This window comes from Urocampus carinirostris, chromosome 3 (genome assembly GCF_059441175.1).
Source record: "Urocampus carinirostris isolate Australia breed hairy pipefish chromosome 3, RoL_Ucar_1.0, whole genome shotgun sequence".
NCBI classification, from domain to species: Eukaryota; Metazoa; Chordata; class Actinopteri; order Syngnathiformes; family Syngnathidae; genus Urocampus; species Urocampus carinirostris.
The window spans coordinates 61,108,220-61,127,821 of record NC_142351.1 but is presented as its reverse complement, the minus strand read 5'-3'; the positions used below and the strand labels follow the sequence as shown (position 1 = coordinate 61,127,821).

Sequence of the window (19,602 nt, the reverse complement as noted above, 5' to 3'; positions counted from 1 at the left end):
AGTTCTCAAGCACAAGTACAAGGCAGCACATTAGTATACAGCGACACCGCAGGAAGGGGAGTGTATTATATGACACCACATATTCCCTTTTTGTTAGAATAGGACACAAACAGTAGCATTAATCTGAAATAGGCAATAACTCTTCGGTAAGTATGAGCTTATAGAAAACATACATTTCAATATTCATTACCAGATTAGAGGTAAATATTTATCAAAGGTAAGCAATATTGTAAGGAACTATACTGTCAATATCGGTAGGCAAAAGTGTGTAAACCTTGTAAACGTAAGCAGACTGTATGAGGATCACATCATGAACAAACATGACAATTTTTTAAACAACAATGAACATTCATCATGTCTTTTTTTTTGTTTTTTTTAACATCACCAGATTTTTCGGTGCACTCGGAGAGGGATGTGGTGAGGGCACAGTTTCAATTTCAGGTTCAGGTGGCTCAGCAACTTGGTTGCTTGGCAGGAGGCGAGCATCAGCATCAGCAGGCTGTGGCGCTGAAGCAGCAGCACAGGTGGAAGAATGGGCAAGGTGGAAAGCATTCCACACCTTTCCATCAGACAGCAGATAAGTGGCTGGACCCTTTTGCGCTACCACTGTCAGTGGCTTGGTGAACTTTTGAGTGTCCTTTGGCAATGATTCCAGGTTTGCGGATGCGAACCGCAGAGCCAATCTGGAAGCTGGGTGATTTTGCACTGCGACGTTTGTCGGTGTATTGTTTTGACTTCCGTTGTCTGTTTTTTATGTTTTGTAGCATGTTGCCTTTGTCAGCAGTGGGGCGCATGGAGTGAAGAACTGTGATGTGAAGCTTTGTATTCAGTGGTCTACCATGCAACAATTGAAGTCACGGCATGTGGTGTGGCTCTGTAAGTGTGTAAAAACTCAGTGAAGAAGGCTTTCAGTTGGCTGTTTGTAGACAGTCCTTGAAGACTCTGTTGAAACGCTCAATTTCACCGTTGGCCTGTGGGTAGTACACAGAGCTGCGACGGTGTGTGATGTTCCTGTCACTAAGGAATGCTTCAAACTCGGTCGACACGAACTGAGGGCCATTGTCAGTAACAATTTCCTGTGGATCACCTTCTCTGCTAAACACAATGGAAAGAAAAGTCATAACAGAGGCAGAAGTAACATTTGAGCAGAAGGCAATCTCAGGTCATCGGCAGTAATAGTCAATGAGGGTGATGGCAAAGCGGCAATCAGCAGGCGCAGACTGAATAGGACCAACAATGTCCACAGCAACCTTTTCCCAGGCAGCAGTTGGGGTAGGCACAGGCTGTAACGGGGCAGTACGTGTGGTTGCGGTTTTGTCATGCTGCAAGCAGGTGGTGCATGATTTGATGGCGAGCTCAACAAGAGAATCCATTCCAGGCCACCAGTATAAGTCTCTCAGTCTTTGTTTTGTGCGGAGGATCCCTTGGTGTGTAGCATGAGCAAGTTGGATCATTTTTTCCTGTAGCTGTTGTGGTATCACAACACGATGAGTGCCACGCACAATGACACTGTTCTGCATGGCAAACTCATATTGCACACGGAAGTATGGCACGATGAGGGGGTCAAGGCCTTTTGCAGTACGAGGCCATCCCTTCTGCATGTAGTGTCGCACCTTCTGTAGCACCAGACATTCCTCACACGCACTGGAGAGCTCATCAGCAGTGACTGCAGCAAAATCAGGAGACACAGCAGCCACCATCTCCAACTCCACCTCCTCGTGGTTGTCTGTGATGGGGATAGGCAAACGTGACAAGCAATCTGCAGTAACATTCTCATGTCCTGGTTTTGTATTCGTTTCCAGTTTCGTCAGCTCCTCCGACACCTTGTCACGCACGGCATATGGGAGTCTGCGTAGCTTTTGCTGGACTGGAGGCACATCAGCGCGCACTTTAACTTTGTGTATAAAACTTGTAGCAACGCCTAAAGCATTTGTAGTGTTGACAGTGTGACTCATCTCCGATGCAGCAGGTGTTGCAATCTGCCCATCTTGTATGTGAAGGCGAAGTGCAGTGAACAGGTCCATTCCCAGTAGTGGAGTACCGTCAGGAACTATGTAGAAGTCAATATGTGCACTCTGGTTGCAGTATGTAGCAGTAATTTGAAGACAGCCCAACACTGGAATTGGCTTCTTCATGTAGGTCACCAGGCGTACAGTAGGCTTTGAGAAAGGCACGTGCATGAATGAATGTCTGTAAATTCTCTCTGGCAGAATTGAGACTGCTGAACCAGTGTCCACAAGCAGGTCAGTAGTAATTGACTGTTCATCATTCGCATGGAGAGCAACTGTACATGTAAGGCGCTTTGGGACTGCAGCTGTAGGGGCTACATGACACACAGTAAGGTCTGGGACAGTAACTTCTCTCACTGAGCGAGTAGGAATTGCGCTGCGGCACACTTTACCAAAATGTCCAATTTTTTCACATTGGTTGCATTTTGCATTTTTAGCTGGGCATTTGGGGTCATTTGCTAGATGAGAGTTGGAGCCACAACGGTAGCAGGTTTTGTGTTGATTCCTTTTATCTCTCGAGCGCTGTGTATGCGTACTGCTCTAATTCCTTTTATCTCTTTGTTGCACGAGCTTCACTGGGACGTCGGGCACGTGCACAGGAGCAATATTCTTAGCTTCTGTCATAGTGGATTCGATTTGTGTAGCACTAGCGATCGCTTTGTCAAGTTTTAAGTCCGTTTCCAACAGCAAGCGTTTTCTGATCCTCGAAGAGGACATCTTCTCAATGAATTGATCCCTAATCATATCATCAGCAAACGTGCCAAAGTCACAGTTAGTAATTAATTCCCTCAATGCGGCAATGAACTGAGCAGTGGTCTCGCCGACGGAACTTGCTACGCTCAGCCACGACATTCATCTTTGGTACAAAGAAAGTTTTTAGCGCATCACAGGCGGATTAGTAAGAAGTGCCAGTGTCGGGAATGGAAAGAAAAATTCTCTGCCCTTCTGTGCCTAAACAGTGCAGCAGTAGTGCGCGTTTTCGTTTGTCCGGCATGTCGTTTGCAGTCAATGCTAGCAGGTAATTTTCGAACATCTGAATCCACGTGGTGTACAACATCGTAAGCTCACCCGGGGTTTCAAGCAAAGCAGGGGGTTGTGAGATTCCGATCCAAGTCATCCTCGTCGCCAATATGTTGTGTATGTAGTAGGATTGTAGTAGTAGATTCACGACAGGCACGGACGGTACATTCATAGAGTGTTTACTTAACTTCTTCCTCGGTAGTTCTCAAGCACAAGTACAAGGCAGAACATTAGTATACAGCGACACCGCAGGAAGGGGAGTGTATTACACGACACCACAAATAAAAAAATAAAAGAAATAGAATACAGAAATACCCAATATAACGTGTTGATATAGCAGGGTTCAGCAACCTGTGGCACGTGTGCTAGCTGTGGCACGCGAGGGGTTAACCAGTGGCATGCACGAGCACACGGCAAAGTGATAATGATTTTTTTAAATGCTCATTTTTACCTGAAATTGAGACATTTTCCTTGCGCGCTTTCATTGTTTAGCGGCTTTACGGTGAGTTGCGTGGTGCCTTGCAGAGGAGGAGAAATCTGTTTTCACCCTCCCACAGAAACACCGGCGCGCGATAAATGAACGAATCACGACAGCCAAATCGTGACGGCTCCTCGAGCGGAAAAATGTCGTTCTTTCCAGCCAGCGTGGACAGACGAATGGGGCTTTGTGCAAAAAATGACTGTGCTGTTTGTGCATTATGCCTCGAGATTGTTGTACCTCGCACCTCAAGTGTTAAACTTCATTACGAGACGAAATATGAACAGGAATTCAAGGACGAGTCTCAAAATCCTCGCGCGTTCGCGCGTTCGCGCATTCTGCTGCGCTCCGACAAAAGCAATTGCATTCGATATAATAAGTTTATTAAAACAATAAAGCAAGCTAACTGAAACAATTAAGCAATCGTAGTCTATATAACGCGTTTATTAAAACAATAAAGCGCGATCGTATTCTACAAAATGCGTTTGTTAACGCGGAAGAAAAAGTCACCAACACCGGAGACGGATCAATGTACGCTATGATATCCACGATCACAACTAATTGTACACAAATAGCCTTTATTTGATGTACTATAATAGCCATATGTAATGTATTTTATTGTGAATGAAACCCTGGTTGCATTGGATCCCGCGGTGTAAACAAATCGTTTTTTTTTTTTTCCATTTAAAATCGGACTTCCCTGCCTATACTGTTTGCAAAGTAAGAAACACTTTAAACCTTTTATGTTTTTTTTGGCTTTGGGATCCAACTACAGAGGAATACCTCCACTTTGTGATGTGTTACTGACTAAGTGTTCGACGAATCTAGTTCGTTTTATTACTACTATTATTAATATTAATAATAGTAATATTATGAGAAACGTTCTGAAACTCTTTAAAATCACTGTGCTGACATATTTATGTCACAGAAGGTTACCCTGGAAGTCACAAGTCAATATCTCAATCAGGGTCCATTTAAGCAGGGGAGTCTGATTTTGGCAGGTAAAATGCCTGCCAAAATCCCCTCCCTGCTAACTCCTGAATAAAAAGTCCTAATGCGTGGGTGTGTGTTTCCAGTTTTGATAGTTTCTGAAATAAGATTTTATTGAGGAATGGTATGGTAGCTGTCCATATCACTTCTTTTTTGATTGTAGTTCATTGTTGATGAAGAATGGTTGAAGTCATGGATGTCTACAGGCCTCTCCACATGTTGCTCACATTCATTTTTTAGTTTGTTGACGAACAAGAATAGTTGAAGATAAAATTGTATATATACAGCTCTGTTGGATATAAAACAATTATCGTGCGAGTCATTAATCTTGGTGTGGCACACTGATTTACAAGGAAATTTGAAAGTGGCACTCCACACCGAAAAGGTTGCTGACCCCTGATATAGAGTATTTAAATAGTGATACATAAAATACACACTTTAATAAAAATAGGGTAATATGCAAATGTGGGGGCTGGGTTTCATGTGGGCTTTTACTACGCCGGATGGAGTTAAAGAGCCTCATGGCATGAGAAAGAAATGATCTCCTCAGTCTGTCCGTGGAACAAGACTGTGAGCTGCTCTTCCGTTTGGAGATGATGCTGTGTAGTGGATGTGATGAATTTTTCATGATAGACCGCAGCTTTTTCAGTGCCGTCTCTCAGCTACAGTTGTCAGGCTGTCCAGCTCTGTGCGCACAACAGAGCCCGGTTTCCTCACCAGTTTATTAAGACGAGAGGCATCCTCCTTCTTAGCGCTGCCTCCCCAACACGCTGCCACATAGAAGAGGGCACTTGCCACAACAGTCTCTTAGAACATTTGCAGGAGCTTTTTGCAGATGTTGAAGGACGCCAGCCTTCTGAGGAAGTACAGTCGGCTTTGTCCTTTCCTGCATAGAGCTTCTGTGTTGGCAGTCCAGTCCAGTTTATTGTCCAGCTGCAAACCCAGGTATTTGTAAGTCTGGACAAATTCTACACATTCTCCTTTGATAGTTACAGGTGAGTTCTAGTTCTCCTGAAGTCCACCACCATCTCCCTGGTCTTGGTGGTGTTCAGGTGCAGGTGGTTAGCGTCGCTCCATTGGACAAAGTCCTGAATTAATTTCCTGTACTCCTCCTCCTGCCCACTTCTGATACATCCCACAAGTATTGTACTTTTTATAAAAAATGTCCAGATGTGAGAGAAAATCAGGCTAAAGAGAAAAATTTGGACATGAAATGTTGCTCCAAACGGAGAAGTCTGTTTGGAATCATCTGTTTAGAATCATGTCATTTGTGATTGTATTATGGAGGTTAGGTTACTTATGTAGGCTGAATGACAAAGCATAGTACTAGTAAACAAAGATTTTTGAGTTGACATTCCTTTACTGATCTGGACCGCCTCAGAACAGAGGTCAGGATACGACCCCAAAGCCAAACTGAGTTTGACATTCTTGCATTAGATTAACTAAACAGGAAGTTGACATCCATACCTGAACTTTAACCAAAATACCTGCTTATAGGGTGTGTTCTTCAAAATTGTACTGCAGTATATTGTTGGATTGGGAGATTTAGTCTGGTTTGCCACCGGAAATCTTCCAATTTAAAGGAGCTGTACGGAATTTGGAATTGTGTTACTCTCTGCCACCATCTTCTGGCTTAAAGTCATGATTCCAGATGAAGTCAGCATATTCATGATGTGTGTATAAGATTAGGATTTCTTAGACTTGCTTGAATTAACTTTTGTTTTTTTTCATTTTTTCGTGGGGAAGGGGTTGGCGTTGGAATTCTACAACAAGAATGCCTTTTCTTACTTTCACCATTTTCATGCTAGACTAACAAATACAAATTTAAAAAAAAAACCTGCATGAAAGAGCCTAACGTCACTGTCCAGCACCCCCCGGAGAACCCATTCCTTTGTGTTCCACCCCAAACAGCTCTGATAAATGGAAGATAATAGCAGATGGGCACATTGGAAAATAAAAAATAGGTTTTTTTTTAGCTCAGTTTGGCATAGTTAACACATACTTTATGGAAAAAATATTTAACTTTCAACTTTTTATGGACCTCTCAAAGGAAGCACCTCACCCTCAAATGTATACGTTATTTTCCTCTTTTTTGGAACAAAAACACATACAGTTAAAAATAAACAGTATGTTTGCTATTTAAAGTATTTTTACGCCCTTTTTTCTCCTTATATATTTTCGATACAAACAAGTTAAGATTTGGTAAAACCAAGAAAAGTTATCGAGTTAAAAGTAATAAACAAATGTATAAATGTGAGATAAAATTAATTAAAACATTTTATCTTCCAGAGTACTTTTTCCTGAGCCATGGATGCCACAAAAGACACGATGATAGGAACAATTTTATATCATCACCTAAGGGTATACTGTAACCTGTATAGACAATTAAATAATACAACAAAGCAAAAACATATTTTATATTAGTAGTGTGTCTCAAGATTTTACAAATAGAAAAAGGGTTCTTTTGCCAAAATGGTTTAGAAGCACTGGCCCTTTGTTTTTGGTAACGCCTTTACACAGGGCTGCTTACTAGCAAGCTGGCACAGCTTTATTAATGCTATTAGAGAGGAAATAAAAAATAAACCCAGCTGTTTTTTTTACTTTGATACGCTGCAATAAAATTGTGACCAGAAAAAACATGTACTTTTAATTATAATATCCTATTTGGGGTACCCGTAGCAACAAGATGATTGACACATTTTCCAACTTCTTCTAAGTGAGGCTCATGTAAAATAAATGTACATTTCTCGACCTACATGTATTTGTATTTATTGTTTAAATCTGTGGGTTTTTTTATGAAGTTTTTTTTTTTAAGTCCTGGGAGGTGTTAAATAATACACACTGTCCCTTTACACTTCATCCCATATTCCCAGTTAGCACATCTTTGAAATAAAAGTGACCCTGCCAGACTTTCAGTGTCCTTTATTGCAAATAAAATAAATGCGTGTCCACACAAAGCGGTGACTCATAAAATCAACATGTCGGACTTGACGCCAGCTCACGCTGGCTATTCCCATCCCTCTGTGGCTAATCGACAAACACTGTGCTCCTCACACGGGGAAAAAGCTCAAAGAAAGCCTGAAAAAAAAAAGAAAAGGATACACATTAGGAGGCGTCTTGAGGCACTTGAATGATTGTAATCCCTTGTTTATTGCACTTAATGGGGAGCAGCAATATTCGACCAGGGATAACAGATTGCGGCCCTAACTGTGTAGTTCATGTTAGGCGGGCCCAGACGACACGCGTCCCAAAAAAGTGCCTTCAGCCGACCCCACTCGCAGCCAAATAGGATTAGGATAATGGAGCACAGGTTTACAAGTGCAGTACATTTTAGGCATGTAAACAGGAAATAATGGCCGCCAGGCCTGACAAAAAGTGCGCTCGCAGTGTTATGAGATCAGGTATAATGGAATACGGGCGTGCTAGTGCTGTTGGCCTTTTTGGTGGACAGAACGGCAAAAAACAGAGTTCCCACGTCCAACAAAAAATGCACTCTGTTGGCCCTGCTCCAGCAATAGTTGATTAGGATAATGGGTCGCGGCCAAAACAGTGCAGTTCATGGCAGGTGGGCAAGAACATCACACCTCCCAACAAGACTGCCCTCTGCTGGTCCCCGTTCTCAGCAATATGGGATTAGGGATAATGGATTGCGGTTGCACAAGTTCAGTACATTTAAGACGTGAATAGCAAAAAAAAGAGGCTCCTGGGCCCCCCAAAAATGTGCTGTGACTGGTCCCCTCTCACAGTATTATGCTTTCAAAGATAATTGATCAGGGCTATACGAATGCAGTTCACTTTTTAGTGGACAAAAATGCCTTTTCAGTAATAGCGGCCACACATTGTGTTCATTGACAAAAGGGGTTAATTCACCTTAAAGAGTGTGGTGCTTTGCAGTATGCTTGAGGTACAGCACATTTCGCGTATGGAGTGCATGGCGAGCTGGGGAGCACCAATGTCCGCTACGGGCACGCCAAGCCGAGCTGCAAGGATGGGCCCGATGGTGGATCCGCATGTGCTGTCGTTACGCACGAGCACATCCTAAGCAGGAACAACAAGCGTGTCATTTAAACAAGGCATTGGAAAGTTGACTATTTTTTTATTCGACAACGCAAATGGTACCTGAAGAGGAACGCCAACCCGGCTAGCAACCTCTCTTATAATGGCCGCAGTCACGGCGGTGGTGGCGTAGCGTTGGTTGCTGTTAAACTTGATCACTGGACCCTGAGATAATAAAAGCATCAATAAATGTCCAGCTATAAAGTTAATAATTTGAAAGTTATGAGACATCAGTCTGATTGCTGTTTTGAAGGTCAAAGTCACGGGAAATAAAAATTTCCAAATTCTTGTATTTATTCATGTATAACGCGCACTCGAGTAGAACGTGCACATAAACTATGAACACAATACCAAAATAAAATATACAATGTATTTATATGATCACAACGAGGGAAAAAATATTTTGTCTGATGATGAATTGCACTTGGACAGACATTAATTAAATACATCGTAAATATTATGCCGGTAATTTGTTTATATTTTACGTTGTCAATAAATGATTTTAATCATGGCCGCACGTACTCAAAACATTTGTCACTTACAATTCTTGGTTTGAGCTGAGAAAAAGAGACATTTTATATTGATTTTTAATCAAAAATTAGCGGTGCGTGTTATACACGAGTGCGCATTATGTATGAATACAGTACTTCCTCTTGACTCAATGAAAAAAAAACATTATGCTGCTTATCAATTTATTCACATTTACTGAATTTATCAACTTTCATATTTTAAATTCCAGTACTTTTCTTTATTAACATCTACGACCTATAAGAGCTCCATGTCAAACTCATGGCCTGCGGACCAAATGTGGCCCGCCGCTACATTTTAAGTTGCCCGTGAGACAATGGTAGAAGAAGCACATGAGAAAAATGAGCTGCACTGTATCCAACAATGACCTGAAGTTTTAAATATGTCCACTGGATGTTGCCGAAGCCACTGACAACTCGCAAAGCACACACTGTAGCTGTATTCGCCAACTACTCTTAATCAATCAGAAAAATTGAGGGAACCACCAAAGGAATTTTACTTAAAATATGTCACAGACAGGCAATATGAAAGAAAGTGTTTGTATGCTATTTGTGTCACTTTCCAGTCTTTTTTATCCAAATGGACTGTTAATAAACACTATAAGAGATTGAACCTTAGTGGAGGAAGAAAATATTGAGGGAAAGAAAAGCTTCAATAATCATTTTATAATCAAATCTTACATCCCCTGATCATAATTGTGAGCCTCCAAAAAGACCCACGACTCTCCAGACAATGTACATTTTTTAATGAAAATCATTTATTACTCTGGCCTCTCTGAAAATGTTTTTTCTACCATGTGACCCCAGAGCCAAAATAAGTTTGACACCACTTGTTAGTCCAGTTAAGCAAGTAAAATGTTAACTCAAGATTTCTACAAAATCAAATCTACCAAGTGTCATTATTGTAATGTCTTGCAACAACTTACCTTGTGAAAAGCTGGTTTGTGATTCTCCTCATGTTTCTCACTGAAAACACAATTCACATCTTTTTAAGTACATTTTAATATTACAAGCTTCCAATTTTGTGATTCTTCTTTTTTGGTGTGAGAGACACTGACTGGTAGTTTGGGTGTACCGCGTGCGCCATGTCAGCGCTAATCATGAAGGAGAGTGGCGCAGCCTGCTGGAAGGCAGTGGGATTGGAGGAGGATGTGGCCAGGCGACTAAGGATGAGTTCTGTTAGGTTGGATTCCGCCCCCTGAGCGCTCCCCGAGCCCACCTAGACAAAGCAGGTTATTCTGCATGAGTACACAATAATAAATGAGCAAGTTTTATGAAAATTGTGTGAGTAAACTAGGGATTATGAAGATTTTAATTGGATTGACAAGCGACCTGTGACCTGCAAAAAGTGTACTAACAGGCTAAAATATTTGCTAGATGTGAGACTCCTACTTAATAACCATGAATAGGACCTTTAACCCCGTAACCATCCTGTAAAATTCGCCTTAAATTCCAATCCAAAACATACCTGTAGTAAATTGAATGCTGTTCTTGAACTGTTTAGAGAATATGGTATAGACGGTTTTGGTTTCTTTTGAAAAGGTAACACTCTGAAGTTTTGTCCCGAACTGAAATAATCACTGCTAGTTATACTAACATTGAGTAATCTAAGTTTGAACACACAAATATAGAAGGTTTTTATTTTCGTCTGATTTTTTAAAGAGTGTAACATGGACATCTTAGCTGGAAAACAACTGGGAAAATAACATGAAGCCTTACTTGGTCCCAGGTTAACTGTGATCACAATCTGAAAAACTAAAGATTGTATTTCACACATATTTCAAAAAGTATGTCAAGGGTGGCCATTTGGAGACAACCCGTTTACAGCTCTTAAACCTCTGCTAACGTGTTTTTTATTCAGGCCATTTTTTGTTCATTGTGAAAGAGTTGTAAAAGTTGGACTTCTATCCAGAAGTCTATCACTGATTGTGCAGACTTGCACGTAATATTCACGCATAACAATGAATCCTGAGTTGTATCATGCACGTTTATTTTTGGCTCTGAATTGAATACACATTGTAAACATGCATGTTTATATCGGAAATTTCATTGGCTCACCAATGTGTCAATCATCATTTGAATCCGTCTCTACTGGCTGAATATTTTTAAAGCCAAAGTAGCTCATGTCCGTTCTTTTTTTTCAATACAGGCTCTCATAGCCTATCGCAGTCTAAAGACCGTGAAAAAAATCTGCTAATGGTCTGGAGTGGTGTCAATCGAAAGGTAAGAGGCCTACAGCCATATTAGAAATTGTCTCATGAGTTTGTTTACTTTTAAAACGAAATTATTGGGCGAAACTAACGAAATGATCGTCAAACAATGTAGAAATGCTTTTAGGTGGATTTTTGATTTTATTTTATCCGTCTGCATTGTCGTGGGTTTTGGAGTGTATATTTTACATGGTTGGATTCACTGGACTGTTGTGAATGTAACAAAACCATGTTGCGGAGAATCCTGTCATTAACTGACTTGCACAGCACCTTATTTGTGAACTATATCGGCTTTATAGTTCGGGTATGTTGTTTCAGACCGATCGTAATGTTACTGTGACGAATATATTTTGAAATAGTCATATCATGAATCCCAAGTGTTAACGCTTTCCAATTAAATGCGGCATAACATATTTAAAAGACTCGTGAAGACACGTCTTTGCTTCTCAACAGTCTGACGGCCCACCGGTAGGCCGTCGAAACGTTAAGGGGGTTAAGGTTAATTACCAAAGAACATCCACTAAAGAAAAACCATCATAGCATCACTAACCTCTTCGTTGTCGAAGAAGGTCACCATGCGGATATTGGGGTCTTGGCCTAGCGTGTCTCCAAAGCAGGACTCAATCAGTCCCTGGAACAAGTTGGAAATTAGTGTTTTCAGTCCATAACAGCAGGGTAAGTATGTTAAATGTATCCTCAATAAAAAAATATACACTATTTCCTTAATTTTCACAGTTTATCCATTCTTTATCCACCGGTTATTAAGTGAATGTCCGAAAAAGTAGAAACCAAAATATACATATATACAGTATAATATCTGGGCTATTGTGGTGCCACAAGCATTCTGGACTTGCAGTGCAGAGATGAACAACACACGCAAAATCTGGCTTACTTGCCTCCTTGCCCAAAATGACACAGTTGTATCCATTGTATAAAGTGTAAATCTATATTTCTTGCAAGCCACGTGTCAGCAAAACTTGTTGTATCGACCCATATATATTGGGAGGCTATGCGTCTGGCAAGCCACGTACAAGCACAACTTGTTGAATCCATTCATAAATTGTTTATTTAATGCCTCTGGAAAACCATGTACGAGCACATTTTGTATCCATCCATGTACTGGTTAAGTCTATGCTTCTGCAATCCCTCTGCCGGCAAAACTTTTATCCATCCATAAATAAGTTCATGCTTTAGGCAAGCCACATACGAGCATAACTTGTTGCATCAATCTAGCTATACGTACTGTAAGTCTATGCTTCTGGCAGGTCCCCTATGAGCACAATTGGTTTGTCCATCCATATATAGCAGCAGTCTATGCTTCTGGCGAGCCATGTACAAGCACAGCATGTAAACGACTGGGACGCAGCAGTAGAGCCCACTTTTGTTGGGACAGCAAAGGAGCAAGGTACTTTGTTGCATCTATTTTTACCTCAGTCATGCTTGTACAAATACGTATTTATCCATGGAACCTTTTGATAAAAAAAAAAAATCTGCAATGCACCACAGGGGTCAAAGTCAAATTATCAAATAACGAGAGAATACCATAGTTTTCTTTTCTTCAAAGCTGCTATTATATCAATGTTTACCAGTTATTTCATCTGGAATTTGAGTTTAATCCGGTTTAGTACAATTTACTGTCAACATCTCTCCCAAATATAAACACCCCCACCCTTGAACCTAAAATTATTCACATTGTCATCATCCTGATACATCAACCAAACCATCTACAGTTTCATGAAATCGTTTGGTGACAGCAATAGATGAGCGAGTCACACCTGCAGGGCGCAGTAGCAACTGTGGAGGTTGTCCAAGCGAGGAGAATAAATAAACTCCTCGTAAACGCCCCCAAGTGCCTGTACACATGTGACAAATTGAGAAAAGATTGCATGATATCTCAGCAGTCTGCTGAGGCGGCAGTAAAATTAGCTTACCCCGGACTGAGTGTCGGCAAGACACAGCTCAAAGTCCAGCAACGATTCAGGCTCCACTTTCAGCTCTGAACACAAAACCTTCACCAGGGCTGGATGATGCTTGTCTGCCTGAACGGGAAAAAAACCCATTTATGGCGGCCTTTAAATTCGCTTCTGAGATTGAGGGGAAGTAGTAAGTGTGCTCTCTTCACCGTGCTGTTGGCGCATATAGCATCTCCTAAAGACGCACTGCCCGTTTCTAGCTCCTCCTGGACAGCGGTGGCTAGAATGGGGACACTGCGAGAGACAGGATGTCAGTGTAGGTTGCAGCTGGCATCAACATCATCATGAAGATTGGAAACGTTTAACAGGGATGTGATTGACGTGAGGAGAAAAAGTCTGAAACCTAGCTGGGGGTTTGGGGGCCGCAGCGTAGCTCCTGGGTTTTAAGCAATTTACTTGTCCAAAACCATGCTTAAATTTATCATTTAAGTAAAATCTTTAGAAGATTTAAATAACAAAATAATTTGCCCACATAACTGTTTTTTTTTGTAAATACTGCAAGGTAAGTTCAAATGCAGTTCAGTCCCTGCAGCTTGTGCAACAATGCGGCCAATTTTTCTAACGGCCGCCAGGGTGCGCCAGAGCAATAAAGGTAAGAGTGAGACAGTCGGATTTCGAATTTGTTTGCTACGCAAGTGAAAAAGTGAAAGTGAAAAAGTCGGAATTCCGACTATAGTCGGAAAAATCACATCCCTGGTTTAAATATCAGGAAGAAAGACAGATAATAAAAGTCTTGTGCAATATTGTTATATTATATACAAGTTACTGACAGGTGGTTCTCTTTGTTCGGCCCGAAAGAGTCGTTGATGTCCCTCTGCAGGTGGATGGCCAGGTGAGGGATCCTGAGCAGGGGGCGTGGCACGTGCACCAGCCGGTGGAGCAGTTGACCATCTCCCTGAAAGATGACACAAGTGCATGATTTAATATCCTAGTTTGCCTTTTTTATTTTTTATCTATTTATTTGAAGAATTCAAGAAATTTACCACAGAAAGACTTTGTCCCTTTGTTTTGTGTTGTGGGACAGGTTTTGATTACTACGGATTCAAAGACGCTAATGCTTTGGCAAAATTTCTAATGATATAGTCATTACAAACTATTATTGATTTGCATTTTATTGCTTTAGAAAGCCTTAACAATAGCCCTGAGCAAAAATATTGCCATATAATATACATAATTGTGGTATCAGAATTAGCTTTGTTAACTATAGTACTGTAGAAGTTAAAGCTTTAAAGTTTTATCTCTAGAGTTAAGCTTAAAAGTAGATTTGATTCTTGAATTAAAGCTTAAAAGCATTGTTTACTCTTGAATGGAAGCTTTAAAGCTACTTGACACTTGAGTTAAAGCTCTATCTTTGGAGTAAATGCATGAGAATCAATTTAAGTGTTGACTTGCCAAATGCATGGACTCACAATATAAACTTTAAGTATAGGATTTAAAGCTGTTTGAACTCTAGAATTAAAGCTTCAACTCTGCTTTCATTGTTCAGTTAAAGCCATAAAGCAGGTTTAACCCTTAAATTAAAGCTGCTGGTTTACAGCTTTTTCTAGGGATTAAAGCATTTAAGACCCATTAAAATTAGATTAAAACTTCAAAGCTGCTTGAACGTTTCTTCTTAAGGTTTGAATCTGCCGTTATGCTTCAGTTAAAATGGTTTCAAATGTTGAATTAAAGTCTTAAAGCGTTTTTATGCTTATCTCTCCAGTCATAGCAATAAAAGCTGCTTTAACTCTTATGTTAAAGCTTTAAAGCCGTTTTAACTGCTGATTTAAAGTTTTAAATATACTTTTAAATTGAAAAGATTTTTCTGTTTTATCTTTCAGTTGAAGCTTTGAAGCATATTTAACTCTTGAATTTATTTTAAGTGCATAACTGTATACAGATGTTAAAAAAAATTAGAAGCACAAGAACTGTAATATAGTGGAAACTATTTTTGCATATATATCTGCTAAAATAAGTAAATATGTTCTTAAGTGATAACTTTTACCAATGTTGATTTTTCTTCGAAAATGATAAAGCTCAGCTTGAAGAGAAAAAAAAACTTAACTTTGGAACAATTCTAAAGCTAGGTTCACACTGCAGAGCAATGCGATGCTCAATTCCGATTTTTTTTTTGGGTGGAATACGATGTTTTTTTGAGTCTGTTTACATTTCCAACTAAATGCAACATGTATGTGATCTCCTGTGTGAAGGCCAAAAGTGTCTTGCATGCGAAGAAGAGTACATGTGACGTCACACGCAAAGCACTTAGTCTTTGCGGAAGTACTCATGAATGTTAAGGGTGGAACGTTGTCCCCCTAAACATTAATTACATCTAAAACCATCATTTCCCTCCATTGAATGTTCTTAGTTTGGTGTGATTTGAATGTAAATACTGTTAACTACCACTAGTGGACAACAATCCTTCAAGAATGAGCGCTACTACTTTTTTAGAGCAGTGACGTCGAGCGACATAGTGTTAATCCAGTTGTATGCGATGTGATGTTGGCTGTTCCTTAAGTTACAAAATGAATAAGTGTTCATCTTCTATGAATGTGTATTCATGACAGTGTTTTCGTCCCTTATGGTGGTTGATTTCTCCCCTTCCTTTTGCCTCTTTGAACACAGAATAGTGATGTCTGTCACCTATCGATGACTGCAGGTAGCATTAATTTAGGGACCCATATAAAAATGTTGTGAAAAAAATTGGATATGTGCCATTTAGCCGGACTTTAACAGGTTGTTTATGTACAAAAAATAATAATAATCTGATCTTCCTGCAGAGTGAACCTAGCCTAATATTACCTTAACCATAACACGACCCGCAATGGTCAGGTCCCGGTCAAACCAGGTGTTCCAGATGCCGCCTCCATAACATTCCACGCCAACCTGAAGGCAACCTTGTTTTGTCCTCTTGGACCTTGGTTTTACCTGAAGATGAACATATTCTGTCACTTCTTATATCCTAAAAACAGGAAAAGTGTAAGGTTCTTACCCTAAGACAGGGGCTGTCAGTGTGGGCGCCAATCATTGAAAAGCCATTCCCAGGGGAGTAACGCCCCCCCACAGCAAAGGCTATGATACTCGAGAAGTTCCGGGTCACAAAGTACTGCAAAACATACACGATTAGAACTTTAGGGAGTGTGACCACAACGGCCCAAGTATAACTCACTTTGTTGGATGGCTGAATGTCCCACTTGTCCATCTCCTTCAGTTCGACAAATCCCGCTGCTACCAAACGCTTTCGGCATTCTTCCACAACTGCAGAAGACAAACTTCTGTGATTGTGTATTCATGTCTTTCACAATCAATAAGACTTGTGGTAATATTGAAATGGGTAAATGCCTATTATTAATCATGTCTGTACAATTTCTTCATTTATTCAGTGGGATTATACAGATCCCCCCATTATTTCAGTTGTGTTTTACATTGTAGCCAGAAGTGGCCTTGAACATTTTCATATCAGTACTTTAGGAACCAGTTTGGATAATAGCTCATCCTTTAGTTATAATTTCCAGTCTTTCTTTAAGTTTTGATTCAACCTCTGGACTGCACTTTTTGATTTAGAACGATGGAATTTCGTGAATTTCGACAGCCATTTTCCATAGCTTATGGGTCTCTAAAGTTGAGGTGGTTGGGGACCAGTTCTGAGAATAGCTCACCAGAGTCATAGTGATTTACTAGTAAAATGATTAACCTGGTAAAAACATAGTAACAACACAGTAATTGCATTACAAATTGTTATTTTAGAAATGGATATAAAATGGGGAGCCCTTTGCACTAATTAGTAACAAAAAGTAGCTCTTTGCTTGAAAAAGGTTAGAGACCCCTGCTCTAGCACCTATATGCCCAGAATATTCTGTAAATAAAACCTTCAAAGGATCTACTCATCGTCTTATCCTTTATTTTGAACATCTTCCCTCTTGCTACCTGAAATAAAAAAATAAAAATAAAAAATACCTATTTTCAATAGCCAACACGCCTGAGTGTGAACATGTGATATATGCGGGGAGCCAAAGTACAAAAGGGAAAGACGATGAAAGATCACTGTAATCTTATCTCAATCACAAAGCAGTAGTTTGCCCTGATAAAAATAAGATGAATAAGAATGTTCGGATAAATCATTACAAATGTTTACAAAGTAGTGCTTGAAGATTGGTTTTAAAAGTTGTCAGTGCATCAGAATAACAGAGGAATGAAAAATATTGAAATGGCATTAGCAGCAACATATTTCTAAAATAAAGAGTTGAGATTTAAATATGAATACTCCTTTGCAACATCACAGTGAACTTGGACAATCCCTCCAATTGACAATATTGCCCTGTATAAGACTTTTGTTGAATTTTTAGGTGAAAGGTACTTATTATATACATCAAATTCTTAATACTGTAGAAAATAAATTGAGTCAAGAAGTCATGTTGAAACCCACACAAAATTTGACATACGTTTGAAGGCAGTTTTTGACCAATAGCTTTTTTTAAAAAAAATGTTAGGGAACTCTGACGAATTCAAACTTTTTGACATGTAGAGAAATACGTTAATGTTGCTAATTGCTATTACACAATATTATTGTAATATTTCTACAACATTATACACTTTCCCTTTATTACATCAAGTCGTGAAAGTCGTGCTGTTTTGTATAGCCCAAGAAGCCTCAATGGGCTGTTCAGACTATTATTACACCATCCCATGATCTACAACCTCCATGAGGGCAAGGAAAAACTCATCATGAACCTCATCATGAGGAAAATTAAGAAACCTTGAGAAGGGATCGGACATGAGGTAATCCCCCTTCCAGGATGACCAGGCTGCAATGGATGTTGCGAGGACACCAGCAAACAATAAACAGACATGGTTATGAAAGAAAAAAACAGTGAAAAAAGCAAGAAAAAGTTAGAAAGATACAAAAGGGAGAGTAAAGGAAAGAGAAAGAGAAAAAAGAGAGAAAGAAATGTAGAATAATTGACATAATTGCTAGGCTTGCACACAAATATTTTGTATACATCATCTAAATTATTGAACTTTCAAAAAAAACAGATTAAATCAAGATCAATGACCGTGAATCATTACCGTGATATGGAGAGACGCCTCTGTTGACAAATTGTAAAAACTCTTTAGCAGCTGACTGCACAGCTTCCTTGGAGCTCTTCATTATGACAGCCTGAGAGAAGAAAAATAAATAGAAAAAGACAAAATATTTACAGCAATTTACGCAGAGCAAGCTTCAGTCAGATAATGGATCAACAATTAAAGGCTATGCTTCGCTAGCAAACCCGCACCTCACTAAAGTTCCCTGTGCTTGTTTTACTGTTTCGAGACTTGCAGTGTTCATCAAAAGTACTGCTTCTGCTTAGTCAAAAAGGAGTTGTTGAAGAAAATACTACCTGCATAAAATGGACTTTGTGCTCAGTGGGTTTACCGGCGAATTGACGTAATGGTGACAAGTGGCAAAGGCGGAAGCAAGGATTCTTTGACTCGGGAAACCGAAAACAAGAATGGGGTCACAGCGCAACTTAGCGGTTAGGAATATGTAACTACGCAAAGCAAGAAAAAAATAATGTTCATACTGTACTGTAAACACATACCCATATCTGTCAACCTGTACGTTTTTGCCGTACAAAGTACGTTTATTATGCATTTTAAGACGTGTACAACATACAAGAAAATCTGTGCGGAAAAACACAAATTTATCAATTATGGGTACCATCCGGTAAACACCGACTATCACGAAACGGCAAATCATTCACGTCTAACGAGTTCGCCGCGGAAGCCTCTATCTCGGTATCGTTTTTTTTCGTTGCAAACGAAGCGAGCGGTTTGATGCTACTGTGCGCATGCGTCTGCCACCTGGGGATTTCCCATCATGCATCGTTCAGAAAAAAAAATACGGTGTAAGATTATTTTGTATTCTGTACGGGAAAATACGACAGTTTGTACAGGCATGGAGCCGTGGAGGTTGACAGGTATGCATACCTGCTTTCAACCATTGGCATCATCAGACATCAGTCTCATGGAGGCTGCAATTTGAGACTTTCTCTAAAAAGGGAACTGAATTTCCGGGCGGTGCTGATTCTGAGTGGAGGCAGCACTGTCCCCCGGTTCAGACACTTCCTTCTCTTCCACTGACAACATCTGGGCTGGTGATCGAGGCTGACGGTGTTTTATTTAAGCCACTTACATATAGCTATTGTTTTAAATAAATGGAAACTGGCAAACACGCTCAGTCTCTCTCACAGATTCATTCATGTAATTCCAAAATGTGCAAAAAACATTGGCGTAGTCACTGTTTTGTCTGGACATTTGCAATTCTTGTGAACCCATGTTTGTTTGTCACTTTGTATCTCCTTTTATTATTAAATCCCT

The 19,602-nt window shown here is 40.1% G+C and overlaps 1 protein-coding gene across 2 annotated transcripts; it reads right to left on the bottom strand.

Annotated features, from left to right (window-relative positions):
- Positions 1 to 7,404: 7,404 nt before the first annotated feature.
- dnpep (aspartyl aminopeptidase) lies at positions 7,405 to 18,722 on the bottom strand. 2 transcript variants are annotated; one of them, XM_088330099.1, is made up of 16 exons: positions 18,659 to 18,722; positions 18,519 to 18,585; positions 18,310 to 18,400; positions 16,412 to 16,500; positions 16,235 to 16,348; positions 16,045 to 16,170; positions 14,034 to 14,158; positions 13,413 to 13,497; positions 13,222 to 13,329; positions 13,066 to 13,143; positions 11,841 to 11,921; positions 10,139 to 10,299; positions 10,007 to 10,046; positions 8,617 to 8,718; positions 8,368 to 8,535; positions 7,405 to 7,575 (listed from the first exon to the last, which is right to left on the bottom strand). In XM_088330099.1, the coding sequence occupies exons 3-16, from the start codon at positions 18,389 to 18,391 to the stop codon at positions 7,525 to 7,527; spliced, it is 1,410 nt and encodes a 469-aa protein (XP_088186225.1). In that variant the 5' UTR covers positions 18,392 to 18,400; positions 18,519 to 18,585; positions 18,659 to 18,722; the 3' UTR covers positions 7,405 to 7,524. The 2 variants fall into 2 exon arrangements, with proteins under 2 accessions (XP_088186225.1, XP_088186224.1); XM_088330098.1 differs by lacking the exon at positions 18,519 to 18,585 and having other exon boundaries at positions 18,624 to 18,722.
- Between the last annotated feature and the right edge of the window lie 880 nt (positions 18,723 to 19,602).

Coding starts and splice junctions, on each gene's coding strand:
- dnpep (XM_088330098.1), bottom strand. Junction 16,171..16,234: donor CTGACAGCCCCTGTCTTAGG/GTAAGAACCTTA, acceptor GTTCATCTTCAG/GTAAAACCAAGGTCCAAGAG. Junction 14,159..16,044: donor CGGGTCGTGTTATGGTTAAG/GTAATATTAGGC, acceptor GTCATCTTTCAG/GGAGATGGTCAACTGCTCCA.